The sequence below is a fragment of the Geotrypetes seraphini genome, chromosome 2 (assembly GCF_902459505.1).
Source record: "Geotrypetes seraphini chromosome 2, aGeoSer1.1, whole genome shotgun sequence".
In the NCBI taxonomy this organism is placed as follows: Eukaryota; Metazoa; Chordata; class Amphibia; order Gymnophiona; family Dermophiidae; genus Geotrypetes; species Geotrypetes seraphini.
The window spans coordinates 362,124,174-362,139,746 of NC_047085.1; the positions used below are offsets into that span (position 1 = coordinate 362,124,174).

At 46.0% G+C, this 15,573-nt stretch overlaps 1 protein-coding gene across 3 annotated transcripts in view; it reads right to left on the reverse strand.

Moving 5' to 3' along the window:
• Positions 1–2,359: 2,359 nt before the first annotated feature.
• Positions 2,360–15,573, reverse strand: part of DCLK3 (doublecortin like kinase 3) — a 66,645-nt gene continuing 53,431 nt past the window's right edge. Inside the window, exons 4-5 of one of the 3 annotated variants that reach the window (XM_033930520.1) lie at positions 9,543–9,710; positions 2,360–3,262 (exon numbers count right to left, since the gene is read on the reverse strand). In XM_033930520.1, the coding sequence (XP_033786411.1) occupies positions 3,081–3,262; positions 9,543–9,710 (350 nt within the window). In that variant the 3' untranslated portion in view covers positions 2,360–3,080. Of the gene's footprint in view, positions 3,263–9,542; positions 9,714–15,573 lie in introns of all 3 variants that reach the window. The other 2 variants (XM_033930522.1, XM_033930521.1) reach the window with 2 other exon arrangements.

Below are 15,573 nucleotides of genomic sequence, written 5' to 3' on the forward strand. Positions count from 1 at the left end.
TTGAATTACCATATGTACATTTTTTTTTATTACTTTTTAAAAACAAAGTCCTCATCTATATTTGGCAGGGAACAGGAGGATAGAGAATAGGGAAAGGATCTGGAGAATGTATACGGGAGGTCTGGATGAAAGAGGGGGATATCAGAAATGGAGATTGGATCATAGGTAGGAGGGGATGAGAGAGGTGCAGAAGGGGAAGGATGACAAGGGAAGAGGGGAGTAGAGTGAAGGATGATCAGGGAGGGGAGTAGAAGGGATCCCAGATTGGGAAGGGGGTGGCCAATCCACATATATCCCACAGCCCTTCTGATCCCTTCATTCACATCCTTTAGCACCTCCAATCTCCTCACTTCATTTGTCCTCAAAATAACCCACAGGTCTTCCAATTACCCTTGTTCCCCTCACTCAATATCTTGGCCTCACCACAACTCCTCTTCCTCTTCCCCCTCCCTTTCCCTGACTGTCTTTCTCTGTCCGACCCCCACCCCTCCCCCATTTATGCTCCCATGACCATTCCATTTGATAAAAGAAGGCTACCTGCCCTGCAGTGGTTTCAGTTGCATATTACTCTTCTGCTTCCTGGGGGTGTTTTTTTTTGCATTGAACTGTTATGGATACTGTAGTGCTGTGCAGTTTAAAGTTCAGCAATCATTCCCTTGCAGGCAAGGAGGAGGACCGAGCCTGTACCCTCCAGAAATCAAAGCTGGCTAGGCGGGGAGGGCCTAAAGAGTTGCTCCTGTTTCCACCAATGCCTTGGAGTAAGGGGAAAGACGTTGCCTGCGGTGCTTTCCTGCTGCTGGGTAATTCACAATGTAAGTTGAACAGGGGTTCATGCAACCTGTGGACTATATATTTGATATCTCTGGTCTAGATGGTTTCAGACCCTTACCACAGCCTTGAGTGGATTTGAGGCAGGTTCCAGAAAGGAATTAAACTGACGCACAGTTGGAAAGTGAACAGGACAAGGAACAAAATCTCTTCCTTATGTATTACATCATCTATGTCAATAGCAATGCCCACCTATCTATCATAATTACTACAAACTTGCCCAATGCGCCTATTACTGATTAGAAGGTTGAGATGAACATGGCCATCTTGTCCCAGAGAACAAATTATTATCCCCCACCACCTCCTTTTATCAAGCTGCACTAGAGGTTTTTATCGTGGGCCAGTAAGGTAAGTGCTCTAACACTCGTAGGAATTCTATGAGCATTGGAACATTTACCGCGCTGGCTTGCACTAAAAATCTGTAGCGCAGCTTGATAAAAGGAGCCCTATATTAACAAGCAATAGTCTGAAGTTAAAAAGAACCAATAAGTAAGAATTTTTGAACTCATTGTGAGCTGTAACAATTTTTGCTTCTCCAGAGTCGCATTTGATCTTGTCCTTATAATTTCTTGCAGCAGTTTCACAGCCTTATAATGAGATTATTTTATAATATTTTATGTAATTTCACAAATACGCTGTTTGCATTCCTACTTGATCATCCTTGCTTTGTGCATTAATATAACTGCTGCCCCCCCAAAAAAAAATTTTTCAACTCTTACTGGAAGAGGCATCTTTGAAAAGACAGTGGGTACCAATGCTAGTTCTGAATTATCACATAAGAACACAATACAGTGTTCCCCTGGTCATTCGCGGTCGGTGGTTCGCAGTCCTGGTCATTCGTGGTATTTTCCGACTGCGAACCGCTGACCAGGAGAGGACAGCTGGAGAGGCAGGAGAGAGCAGCCGGAGCGCCGGCGAGTGAAGGAAATCACTCGCTGTATGCTCAGACCGCCTCTTCCTGCACCGCCTCTTCTTTGACATGCAGCTCCTGATTGGTAAGGCCCGACTTTAGTGCAGGAAGGGGTGGTCGGAGCATACAGCGAGTGATTTCCTTTACTCGCCGGCGCTCCAGCTGCTCTCTCCTGCTTCTCCCGCTGACCTCTCCAGTCTCCCCCACGAAAAACTGTATTCGCGGTTTTGAAAGATTCGCGGGGGTTCCTGGAACGGAACCCCCGCGAATATCGGGGGAGTACTATATATACAAAAAATCTAACCTACAGAGCAAGTTTCAAAGTCATATCTATGTTGCCCCTCCTCAGTCACCTACACATACAGCAGGTGCAAGATACATGCCGCTGCTTTACCATTATTAATATTAAAGGTATTTAGCTAACATCTTTTCATTTCAGGTTCAATAGGTACTGCCCAGTCTCCAGAGGGATTACACTTTTACAGCTAAACATTAATTTTTTATTTTTTTTTTCTCTACCGTTCTCCCAGGGGAGCTCAGAACGGTTTACATGCATTTATTCAGGTACTCAAGCAGTTTTTCCCTCTCTGTCCCGGCGTGCTCACAATCTATCTAACGTACCTGGAGCAGTGGGGGAATTAAGCGACTTGCCCAGGGTCACAAGGAGCAGCGTGGGTTTGAACTCACAACCTCAGGGTGCTGAGGCTGTAGCTTTAACCACTGCACCACACTCTCCCCAATGTGCACTACCATATGCTAATGCTGTTAACGCACATTATTAGCTATTAGTAACTAGATCCCATTGCATAAAATTAGATCCGCAGTACACTAATGCAGTAATGCATACTTGTAACTTTAGATATAAGTTTGTACCTGAGGCAATGGAGGGAAGGGCCAGTATTATATAGTATATGCTGTGGCCCAGGGCATAAATTTGGGAGGCTGCCCCAAAGTACAGTGACAGCTTGTTCCTTCTTCAACTTTAGGCAGGCTTAGGGCCCTCTATGGCCTGGGATTCAGGACAATTGCTCTGTTTATAGCCCTACTGCTGGCTCTGATGGGAGGTTAAGTGAATTGCCCAAAGCCTAAAGGAGCATCCATCAGATTTGAAACCTGGCTTCCCCTGGTTCTTAGCCTGCCACTTTAACCACTAGGGCTACAAATGCTTTGCCAAGACTAATTTAGAAACAGAAACAATGCAGGCTTTGTAGCTACAACGTATGCAGGCTAAATGTCACTGCATACATGACAAACCATGCAGAGTATCCCTCTCCCTTCCTCGAACTTCGCATATGTCGTGTGAATTGTGAGCTAGGCACACAGTTCAATGGCGCAGCACAAGTTATTTGTCCTGCCTGCGGCGTTCACCAAAGTGGCGCTCAATATTCATGGTCACTTCCCGCTGCAGGTTTCTGCCGTTGGCCTTTCCTCCAGATGTGATCCAGGAGTGGCGAAGGACTTCCTGGGCAGTATAACGCTCTTTAGGGTCCACCACCAGAAGCCTGCCGATCAAATCCTTGGCGGCTGTTTTATTTAAAATACATAAAAAGTAACAAGGTCAGTGTCCCTTCGGACAAATGCAGCAAACAGGATAGTTTGAAAATAAGACTGCCATGGTACTGCAGAGCCAAATATCAACTACAGCCAAACACTAGTCAAGTTGCAATATGTTTCCTTCATAATGGTGCCAGTGGCAATGGTCCCGATCATATACAAATCTGCCTATGTGAATAGAACAGTCTGTAAAGTTCCCTGACCAAACACTACCATGCATTTTATCTGATTTATGTTCAGGCAGCTTACGCTTGCAAATGGACAAACTGTATGCAAGTTTCAAGCTTTTGTGCCTGACTCACCAGGACCAAAACTAGGGTGCAGGCGTGAGTTTCACTGCTGGAATCAGCCCATGTATGGAGGAGGAAGTACAGCAATGCAGACCATGAGCCGGGCCTTTCAGATAATCACAGAGACTTAGACTAGTGCAAATTAGGAAGCCCCGGATTTCTAGAACTCAAAATAATAATAAATAAATCAATACAGAAGCAGTTGAAGGAGATAATTATAAACAAGGCTGATAAATAAGGATAAATCCAGTAGCTAAATTAATTTCATGTTCAGTTGGACCTCTTTTCAGGTGAGGCATGGGCAAAATGGCCCTGCTGGCCCCTCCTCTGATAGGCTGAGACCATGGGGACTTGGATCACCTGCAGTGGTGTTGATCCCTGCTTTTCTCCTTCTGTTCCTGAACTTCCTGTTTTAATGTGTAAATGCAGGTTGGAGGAGAATGGTGATGGTGGTGTGTGTTGTTTCCGGGGACTGGCAACACTGCATGTAATTCAAGTTCCTGCAGCTTGTTCTGGGGAAGGGATAGAAGGCCTGGAAGCCTTAAGTGGTGGAAAGTAGTATGTAAGGGGCAAGAAAGGAGTGTGAGGGGCAAGAGGAGAAGAATCAAAACCTGGCTGTTCTAAGATACATGCAACTGGTATTAGATTTTATCTTTCTGCCTGTTTCCCCTCAACTAAGAGATGTATCTTTTCCCCTCCTCCTCTTCTTTCCCTTTCTTCTTCCTCTTCTCTTTTCTCACCCTACCCTTCATCTAACCCTTTTACCTTTCTCTTCTTTATCACATTTGGAATTTTGTAAACCACTCAGTTGCACTGCCATGTTAGGGTTACCAGATTTTTGTCCAGAGAAACCTGGACACATGGCCCTGTCCCTAGCCCTGTTCTACCTCTAGGCCTGCCCCATTCCGCCTCTAACTCCACCCCCGCAAAGCCTTGTCTTTGTTTTCCAACCTCCAGGCTGCGTCTGGAGGGTCTCCATGCATGTGTGGATGTGTGATGTCATCCATGCATAAGGCCCTCCAGACATGGCCAGGAGACTGGGGCCTTCCACAACCCAGACAATCTACCGGGTTTTGCATCAGTCCTTCTGGGCACCCAGGCAGTCTTCTAAAAATAGGACATGTCCGGGTTTTCCCGGACGTTTGGTAACCCTATGCCATACAGTATGTGGTATATCAGAACTTTGAATAAATAATTAATTGATTGATTGATTGATAGATAGGATAACGAAGACTATAGTTATGATAGAAAAACAAGGAAAAGAGAAAAAAGTAACTTGAAAAGAGAAAAAAAGAAAGATGGCAGAAGATAGAATAATCTAGAGAAAGGGTTGAGAAACTAGAATGGGTAATAGAAGAAGGAAACTTTGAAATCAAAGGGGGACAGAGAATGTGTAATAGTTAGGCAGTATATCAAATGAACCTTTCTCAGAAGTAGAACCAAAGCAGTTTACAGCTCATAATTATGAAAGTGAATAGCCATGTCGAGACTGGTGAAGTTGGGCCTAATGAGAGTAGGTGTGAGAGAGATGGAGAGCTGAAGGAAGAGGGAATAAAAGTTTGCATCCTGCCTCCCTCCTTCCCAATTCATGACAATCTGAGAAGCATTCTGATCTGCCAAACCAAGGTCCTCATTTACAAACTTTCGTTAATGTAAGTCAATTATAGGGACCCTTTTACTAGGCTGCAGTAAAAAGTGGCCTGAGCATGCCCTTATGTGGTTCTTTCTCACCTGCTAAGTTCATTTTTGCCACAGAAGGAAAATAGCTGATTTTTAGTTTATTCCATTAATACCAAACCATACAGTTTCTTATACCCCGCAATTATTAGCAAGGATTCACTGAGGCTTACAATAAGATTAGTAGGTATTCATAGCATTAACATCAAGGATCAAGGTTATATTTAATTTTAGTCCTGGATTACCGTATTTTCACGCAAATAATGCGCACCCGTGTAAAACGCGCACACGGGTATAGCGCGCAGAAATCACGATGATATGTACAAAAACTTTTGTATACCGCGCTCACGGGTATACCGCGCATGATGCCCGACGCTCCTTTCGCCCGCCCTGACTTTCCGTGCGCTGTCCCGACTCTCCGTTCACCCCCCCTGACTTCCGTGCACTGCCCTGACTTTCCGTGCGCTGTCCTGTCCCCCCTTGAAGGTCTGTCCCCATCCTGAAAGCCTGATGCCCCCCCCCGACGTCCGATACATCCCCCCCCCGGCAGGACCACTCGCACCCCCATCCCGAAGGACCGCCGACTCCCCAACAATATCGGGCCAGGAGGGAGCCCAAACCCTCCTGGCCACGGCGACCCCCTAACCCCACCCCGCACTACATTACGGGCAGGAGGGATCCCAGGCCCTCCTGCCCTCGACGCAAACCCCCTCCCCCCAACGACCGCCCCCCCCCAAGAACCTCCGCCCGTCCCCCAGCCGACCCGCGACCCCCCTGGCCGACCCCCACGACACCCCCACCCGCCTTCCCCGTACCTTTGTGTAGTTGGGCCAGAAGGGAGCCCAAACCCTCCTGGCCACGGCGACCCCCTAACCCCACCCCGCACTACATTACGGGCAGGAGGGATCCCAGGCCCTCCTGCCCTCGACGCAAACCCCCCTCCCCCCCCAACGACCGCCCCCCCAAGAACCTCCGACCGCCCCCCCAGCCGACCCGCGACCCCCCTGGCCGACCCCCACGACACCCCCACCCGCCTTCCCCGTACTTTGTGTAGTTGGCCGGACAGACGGGAGCCAAACCCGCCTGTCCGGCAGGCAGCCAACGAAGGAATGAGGCCGGATTGGTCCATCCGTCCTAAAGCTCCGCCTACTGGTGGGGCCTAAGGCGCGTGGGCCAATCAGAATAGGCCCTGGAGCCTTAGGTCCCACCTGGGGGTGCGGCCTGAGGCACATGGTCGGGTTGGGCCCATGTGCCTCAGGCCGCGCCCCCAGGTGGGACCTAAGGCTCCAGGGCCTATTCTGATTGGCCCACGCGCCTTAGGCCCCACCAGTAGGCGGAGCTTTAGGATGGATGGGCCAATCCGGCCTCATTCCTTCGTTGGCTGCCTGCCGGACAGGCGGGTTTGGCTCCCGTCTGTCCGGCCAACTACCAAAGGTACGGGGAAGGGGGGTGGGGGGGTCGTGGGGGTCGCCAGGGGGGTCGCGGGTCGGCTGGGGGGGCGGTCGGAGGTTCTTGGGGGGTGCGGTCGTTGGGGGTGGAGGGGGGTTTGCGTCGAGGGCAGGAGGGCCTGGGATCCCTCCTGCCCGTAATGTAGTGCGGGGTGGGGTTAGGGGGTCGCCGTGGCCAGGAGGGTTTGGGCTCCCTTCTGGCCCGATATTGTCGGGAAGTCGGCGGTCCTTCGGGGTGGGGGTGCGAATGGTCCTGCCGGGGGGGGATGTATCGGACGTCGGGGAGTCGGCCGGGCAAGAGGGCTTGGGCTCCCTCTTGCTCCGATCGTGGATGCGGGTGCGGGTGGGAGCGCGTGCGAGCGGTCGTTCGGGGTGGGGGTGCGAGCGGTCCTGCTGGGGGGGTGAATCGGGCGTCGGGCGGGGTGGGAACTATGTTTAAAAACTTTTGTATACCGTGCTCACGCATATAACGCGCAAGGGGTATGCGCGGTAGGTAAAAACGCGTATAACGCGCACGTTATATGCGTGAAAATACGGTACAGTGAGTATATATATATCTTTAGCGATTTCCAGTATTGACAGTAGGAAGGGTTCTGTTGCAAGCAGGCTGGAAGGAAATTCCAAATCATAGGACCTTGGAAATGGCCATGCCGTAATGTATCCATTAGTTCATGAACCCCTACCACCACTTATTTTGTAGGAGGTAGGAACTCATGCATAAACCCTGTGCAACGCCGACATGCTAACCGATTTGCATCGATGTGACCACTGTTCACCCCTAGACATGACCCCTGCTCCAAACTCCCCAAAATAAATATTTTTTAGCACGTGGGTAGAATGTGTACAAGGCATAATTACTGCAGAATCCGAGTGTGCCCCACAGTGTGCCATATATTCGCTGCAATAAGCACACATTAGTGTGACTTGTGCGAGTGATATATTTCTTTCCCATCTACATGATGCCATTCTTTTCCTCTTTTTTTTTTTTCCTTCCAGAATTTGATTATAAACTGCTTACTTCTGCCTGTACAGTTGCAGCGGTTTAGGAAATGTAAAAATAAATATTAATAGGAAAACTACACCCATGGCATGACAGGAGGAGGATGTGGGGAAAAGAAAGAAATGATGCCGCCACTGCAGCTTTGACCCAGCTCCCATAAGCATTTCATGCTTCTTGACCCAGGTGCCAAAATACCTAGTTCTGGTCTTGTGTCACCATTTGTACAGGAAGAAAAGAATATTGTTATATTATGTTCAATCTTATATCCTGCTGAATTGTATATACCCAACGAAAGAGTTGTGAGGATAATCAGCCAAGGATGTATATTCAAAAAGTCACTTTATTTGTAGATATGCCACAATGGCTCAAAGACTTGACACTGGGAGTGTTTCGGCATCTGTGCCATTATCAAGAGTCTGTCTTGATAGTTGGCACAGTGCGTACGGACGCTCTGGGTCATGCGCTAGTAAGGTGTCAGTAAAGAAGTATAAGAACATAAGAGATGCCGCTGCTGGATCAGACCAGTGGTCCATCATGCCCAGCAGTCCACTTACGCGGCGGCCCTTTTGGTCAAAGATCAGCGCCCTAACTGAGACTAGCCCTACCAGCGTATGTCCTTGTTCAGTAGGAACTTGTCTAACTTTGTCTTGAATCCCTGGAGGTGTTTTCCACTTTGACAGCCTCCGGGAGAGCATTCCAGTTTTCCACCACTCTCTGGGTGAAGAACTTCCTTACATTTGTACGGAATCTATCCCCTTTCAACTTTAAAGAGTGCCCTCTCATTCTCCCTACCTTGGAGAGGGTGAACAACCTGTCCTTATCTAATAAGTCTATCCCCTTCAGTATCTTGAATGTTTCGATCATGTCCCCTCTCAATCTCCTCTGTTTGAGGGAGAAGAGGCCCAGTTTCTCTAATCTGTCGCTGTATGGCAGCTCCTCCAACCTCTTAACCATCTTAGTCGCTCTTCTCTGGACTCTTTAGAGTAGTACCGTGTCCTTCTTCATGTAAGGCAACCAGTGTTGTACGTAGTACTCCAGGTGAGGGCGCACCATGGCCCGGTACAGCGGCATGATAACCTTCTCTGATCTGTTCATGATCCCCTTCTTTATCATTGTTAGCATTCTGTTCGCCCTTTTCACCACCGCACATTGCGTAGACGGCTTCATTGACTTGTCGATCAGAACTCCCAAGTCCCTTTCCTGGGAGGTCTCTCCAAGTACCGCCCCCATACGTCCTGTACTCTTGCTCGAGATTTTACTTGCAAGGAAACCTTTGTGCATTGGGGACCCAAGCCCCCATTTTACAAAGCCAGAATATGCATGTACCGAACCCAAGTGCATGTAAATGGTAAGGAGGTATGTTCATAGTTGTTTATTTCCCATTTCCAAAAGAGGCTGAAAATTTATGTCCTAGAAAACTGACATTGAGATTTAGGCCTGGTACCAAGCATGTTTGGGATTTCATAAACAGCTGCTACTAAGCAACAGTCCACTGTATGGATTGGCAGGACAGTTGCCACCTTGATCCCCCAGTGGGTTTTGTAGAGACTAGGGCAGCTCTGCTTTGGACACTACACTCCTTTTACTGACACCTTACTAGCGCTTGACCCAGAGCGTCCGACGCACTGTGCCAACTATCAAGACAGACTCTTGATAAAGGCACAGATGCCAAAACACTGCCAGTGTCGAGTGTTTGAGCCATTGTGGCATATCTACAAATAAGGTGACTTTTTGAACCATACATCCTTGGCTGATTATCCTCACGACTCCTTCGTTGCGAGTTCTCTCGTCGTCGAGGCCTGTTCTTGGTTTCTAATTTGGTGAATTGTATATACCATCAGAAATGCTGTCCCAGTAAGGTGCGAGGAAGTCAAAGTCACCAAGCTGTATAATTTGAAAGAGTTCCTCTTGATCTCGTTTGAGACTTCTGAAAGGTGGAAAGCCGCAGAGGAGAATGAAAAGAATTACACCAGCAGCCCACATGTCTACCTCCAGTCCATATCCTGCTAAAAGGGAAAACGAATATAGTAAAAAAAATTCAGAGAAATACCACAGCTCAAAGTACAGTTTTAAGAATGCAGCTTTTTACTGTTAAAGCATTTCGGTACATTTTTGGTAAAGAAATGGCTGAGGAAAGGAAACTGGACTTTTGCATTGCATATTTAAGCTTTATCCACTGAGAAGGTTATCCAGTAGTACCAAGTCATCAGAAATCAGGTATGATGAATTGATTATGGATTTCTTTACAATTGTTTTGATTATATTATGGGATTTGTACTTTTGGGAGTGTGGTGGGCAGTCATGGATGGCTACACTGAAAAACTCCCACCCAGTCACTGAGCCAGAGGAAGTTTCCAGTAGGATCAGAAGGAGTCAAAAATGGCCTCTACTACACCTCTTACCAGTGTGAAAATGCTTCTGAGACTCCAGCCCAGGTTTATCCCTCCCCACCATCAGGACTTTCCTACAATATGAGGTTTCCTGGCCTGCTCCTCTCCTTGGATCCCTTACCAGGTTTTCCTCTTCTCTCATAGGTCCTATAAAGCTCTTGAATTTTAACCTGGTTTTCCCTGAAACGAGGGAGAACAGTGAAGTGCTATGGCTGCTTCACTCATTAAAAAAAACAAAAGGAATTGACCCCGAAATATCCACAAAGAAGAAAACCAAAAAAACTCTGTGGAGTGACAATGTTCCTAAATGGACTTTATTTGAAAGTGTCAAAGTTCCAAAGGTACACTGAAATCATCCACATAAAATAATTCCATCCACATAAAAATAAATCATCCATATAAGAGCCTTAAAGGACCTAGTCCACTAGTGCGGCTTCCCCTGCTAGAAACTGCTAGCGCAGCTTCGTATAAGGATGCCTAAGTGACTTGCCCAGGGTCACGAGGAGCAGCGTGGGATTTGAACCCACAACCTCAGGGTGCTGAGGATATAGCTCTAACCACTGCACCACATACTCCCACGAGTGATTGCCATACTTGATGATCAGTCAAAAAAGATTCAGGGTAAAGCAGTACAGATACCCCAAAAAGAAAACAGGCAGTCAAAAACTTTGTATATAATAATATCAGAGCACTGCCCAAAAAATTACCTAAATAAAGCTATACATATGTAAAGATCAGCTCAGAGACATGGAGGGGCTTTTTTAGAAGGTAAAGCCCCCCCTATTTTGCCACCTCACCACCGAATCATTGCTGAATCTTTCATACTTAAAGCAATAAATAGTGCCAAATTTGTGCCAAATTCATACCAAATAAATATTAGAAAACAAAAAATTGCTTAACTTAAAGCTTGGGTTCTTGGTTTCAACATGCACATGTTTCATGCTCCTGCTTCAGGAAACCAAACAGCATTAGAATACAGCCACACTCAACTGAATGTACTGGGTGGCAAGGGATACTCTAAAACTTTAAAGCAGCTCAAATCTTCAATCAGATGCTCTCACAAGTCTGAATCGCCAATGTAGGCACTATGATCCTGGTTCTAAAATGGCTTCTAGCTTGTAGGCACCACTCAGCATGGTTGTCAATCAACTACTAGGCGTCATTTGTAGAATCATACCTAGCACTGCCTAAGTGGATTTAGGCATCGCTAGGTGTCCCAATGGTAGGCACCGGTACCAGTGAATTTACCAGCGCCTATCACAGACACCATGTAACACCTAAGCCAACCATGCCTACTTTTCAGGTAGACATCATTAAGTGTCGTTAGGTGCTGCGAACCTAAATTGATTGTTTTAAAAAATTTTGTAATCAGTTTTTAATAGTGTGGCCCTATCTCTGCAGGATTTGTGCTAATATTTGTATAAAAACTGCGCTTTTATAAGATTACCTTCCACATGTTTCTACAAAGATAAGATTAATAATTGAAGAAGAATGTTACAATTTTGCATTGTATGAGGAGCCCAAAAGTTCATGAAAAAGCTGAAAACCTATTGACATTTATTGAACCAGGGAAAAATCTTCAGATCATTCAGCATGGTTTAACTGGGCAGAATATTGGCTTCGGAAGCTAGGTTGCTGCTTTCCAGGGGAAGTGCTGCTGTTCCACAGTTTGATTTTACTGCAGCCTTTGATACTGGGGACTTTAATATCCTTTTGTTAAAATTATCTGCTCTTAGTATTACAAGAATGGTTTCACAATGGTTTAGGGAATTTCTGTTAAATAACCACTATCAGATTAAAATGCAAGATGCTTTGTCCTTTTGGAAGCCCCCATGTGGGGTTCTTTGGGATTCCTCAAGTGTCTCCTCTCCAGTGTCAATTAATATATACATGATTTCTTATTGTTAATGTTTTTTGGACTAGGGTGCAAATATTTTTCTTATGCTGATTATATGTTTTTGTTGATTCCAGTGAATAATAATTTGTCAACTACATTGTCAAAACATTTCCAATTGCATTAATTTGATTGAAAATTACAATAGCGCTCATGGTTTCAAATAGGGCTGCGTTTCAATAAAATTTTTAATTGCAATTAAAGATATGGTGTGTGTGGAGGGGGGAGTTCTCCACTGACTCTGGGGAAGTCACTTAATCCTCCTTTGCTCTGAATCACAACAAGCTACAGTGGGGGAAAAAAAGTAATCATGCGATAATTGCAGTTATAAATTTTAATCAAAATGCAGCCTTAAAAATATTAAAGAATAAAAAGATAAGAAATACAAATTGAAAAATTACAAATTAAAGAATCTAAAACAGCATGAAGAATAGCTATAGACAGCCGTGAGAGTTTTCACAGCCCACTTCAGAAAAGCAAGCCTAGTTTCAAACTCAACAAGATAAAACCAAGTACTCTGGTTGAATCAATGTTTAGTATTAGTTCCAGAGGTTTTAACCTTTTCTGACAATCTTTTTTGAAAGTAAAGTGAATTTCAAAAGTTCTGAGGGTTTATTTAGATATGGCACTCTCTTTAGAGCCTAAAGTTAATGTAGTAATTTATACATGTTTAAACTTTGGTAGATTTGGAATATGCGCTCTCTTTTTGCTAAGAAACATTTTGGGCTCCTTTTACTAAGGTGCACTAGGGCTTTAACGCGCGGAATAGCATGCGCTACATTGCCGCGCGCACTAGACCTTAACGCCAGCATTGAGCTGGCATTACTTCTAGAAGTGTAGCGCGTGGTAATTTCCTGCGTGCGCTAAAAACGCCAGCGCACCTTAGTAAAAGGAGCCCTTTATTTTGGTTCAAACACTTCAAATATGGATTACTGTAATGGACTACATTGTTCCCTCTCTGGTTGATTTCGAAACTCCAGAATGTTGTGGCTAAAACTATATTTTGTCTTGATAGGGCAACGCTCTCTTTTTGGTTCAATCTGTTTATTAAAGTATAATAAAGATAAACATTATAAAAGTTACAGTTCACAAACGTCTTTCAAAATATAAACACGTTATCAGGTTAACTTTTCAGACATTTATTTCTTTTAAACTAAAACCAAACAAAACAAAAAGTAGGGATTTGACAAAATATTTTCTAACCAACACAACAGATTTTTTTTTCAAACAAAATGTATTAACTCTTTGACTCGATACGGTACTGTGTTTCCTCAGGAGTCAAAATGTCTTAAACAATGTGACAGTTCAGCTCTACTTAAACCAAAATTCTTGATAAAACTCCAACAAAGAAAACCAGTTTATTGGCTTCTCAAGTCAAAGAGTTAGATGGTCAATATTCTCAGTGGAGAGGAGTACATGGTGGGGTTCCCAAGGGGTCTGTGCTGGGACCACTGCTTTTTAGCATGTTTGTTGGTGATCTAGAGATGGGAATAACTAGTGAGACGACTGAAATTGCTGATGACACAAAGTTGTTCAAGGTTGTTAAATCGCAAGAGGATTGTGAAAAATTGCAAGAGAACCTTGTGAGACTGGGAGACCGGGCATCAAAATGGTAGGTGATATTTAGTGGGAGCAGGTGAGCAGTGATACATGTGGGAAAGAGGAACCCAAACAATAGCTATGCGATGCAGGGTTTCACGTTGAGTCACTGCCCAAGAAAAGGATATGGGTGTCATCACTGAGGGTACATTGAAACCCTCAGTTTGGTGTGCGGTGGTGGCTAAGAAAGCAAATAGAATGTTGGGAATTATTGGGAAGGGAATAGAGAACAAACATGAAAATGTCCCTTGTGTCGCTCTGTGGTACAGCCGTGCCTCAGGAGCTGTGTGCAATTCTGGTTGCTATGTCTCGGGAAGGATGTAGCAGAATTGGAGAACATAAGAACATAAGCAGTGCCTCCGCCGGGTCAGACCATAGGTCCATCCTGCCCAGCAGTCCGCTCCCGCGGCGGCCCAAACAGTTCACGACCTGTCTAAATCACCAGAAGGGGCCCCCATGCCTCCTTGGTTTCCTAATTGAGTCCTATCTTCCTATCAAAGTCCTAGCCCTCCGGTCTTGCCTGCACGACCTGGTTGGGTTTCTGCATTTATTTTCTGGTTAGCTTTCTCAGTATCCCACGATCCCCTTATCCCTCAGGAATCCATCCAGTCTCTGTTTGAATCTCTGTACCGTACTCTGCTTGATCACTTCCTCCGGTAGCGCATTCCAAGTGTCCACGACCCTCTGGGTGAAAAAAAACTTCCTTGCATTCGTTTTCAACCTATCTCCCTTCAGTTTCTCCGAATGCCCCCTCGTACCTGTTGTCCCCTTCAGCCTGAAGAATCTGTCCCTATCCAACCTCTCTATGCCCCTCATGATTTTGAAGGTCTCTATCATATCACCCCTGAGCCTCCTTTTTTCCAGAGAGAAGAGCCCCAGCCTATCCAACCTCTCAGCATATGGGTAGTGTTCCAGCCCTCTTACCAGTTTTGTTGCTCTCCTTTGGACTCTCTCAAGTACCTCCATGTCTTTCTTGAGGTACGGCGACCAATATTGAACACAGTATTCCAGATGCGGACGCACCATCGCTCGATACAGTGGCATGATGACTTCCCGCGTCCTTGTAGTTATGCCCCTCTTTATGATGCCCAGCATCCTGTTGGCTTTTTTTGAGGCCGCTGCGCACTGTGCAGATGGCTTCAGTGATGCATCCACCAGCACACCCAAGTCTCTCTCAAGATTGCTTTCTCCCAACAATGCCCCCCCCCAATTTGTAGTTGAACAACGGGTTCTTTTTCCCTATATGCATAACCTTGCATTTTTCCACATTAAAGCGCATTTGCCATTTGTTTGCCCAGTCTTCCAGCTTGTCTATGTCCCTTTGCAGGTCCTCACACTCCTCCCTGGAGCTAACTCTGCCGCACAGTTTGGTATCATCTGCAAATTTTATAACCTCGCACTTTGCCTCCTTTTCCAGGTCATTGATAAATATGTTGAAGAGCAACGGCCCCAGCACCGATCCCTGTGGCACACCGCTCGTGACTCCCCGCCAGTCAGAATATTGGCCCTTTACTCCGACCCTCTGCAGTCTACCCGACAACCAGTGCTCGATCCATCTGTGCACATCCCCTCCCACCCCGTGGTTCCACAGAAGGTGTAGAGAAGTGTGTTAAGGATGAGGGGGAGGGAATTGGATGACTTCCCTATGAGGAGGGGCTGGGGTGGCTAGGACTCTTCAGCTTGGAGAAGAGACAGCTCAGGAGTGATGTGGTAGAAGCCTATGGGGTACTGAGTGGAGTGGGGAGGGTGGATGTGAATTGCTTGTTTGCTCTTTCCAAGGATGCTGGGACTAGGAGGTATGTGATGAAGCTACTAAGTAGTGGATTGGAAACGGACAGGAGGAAATATTTCTTCGTACGGTGTGTGATTGAATTCTGGGGTTTGTTGCCAGAAAATGTGGTGAAGTCAGTTGGCTTGGCGGGGTTTGGGAAAGTTTTGGATAATTTCCTGGAAGAGAGGTCTATGGGTCATTGTTGAGATGAC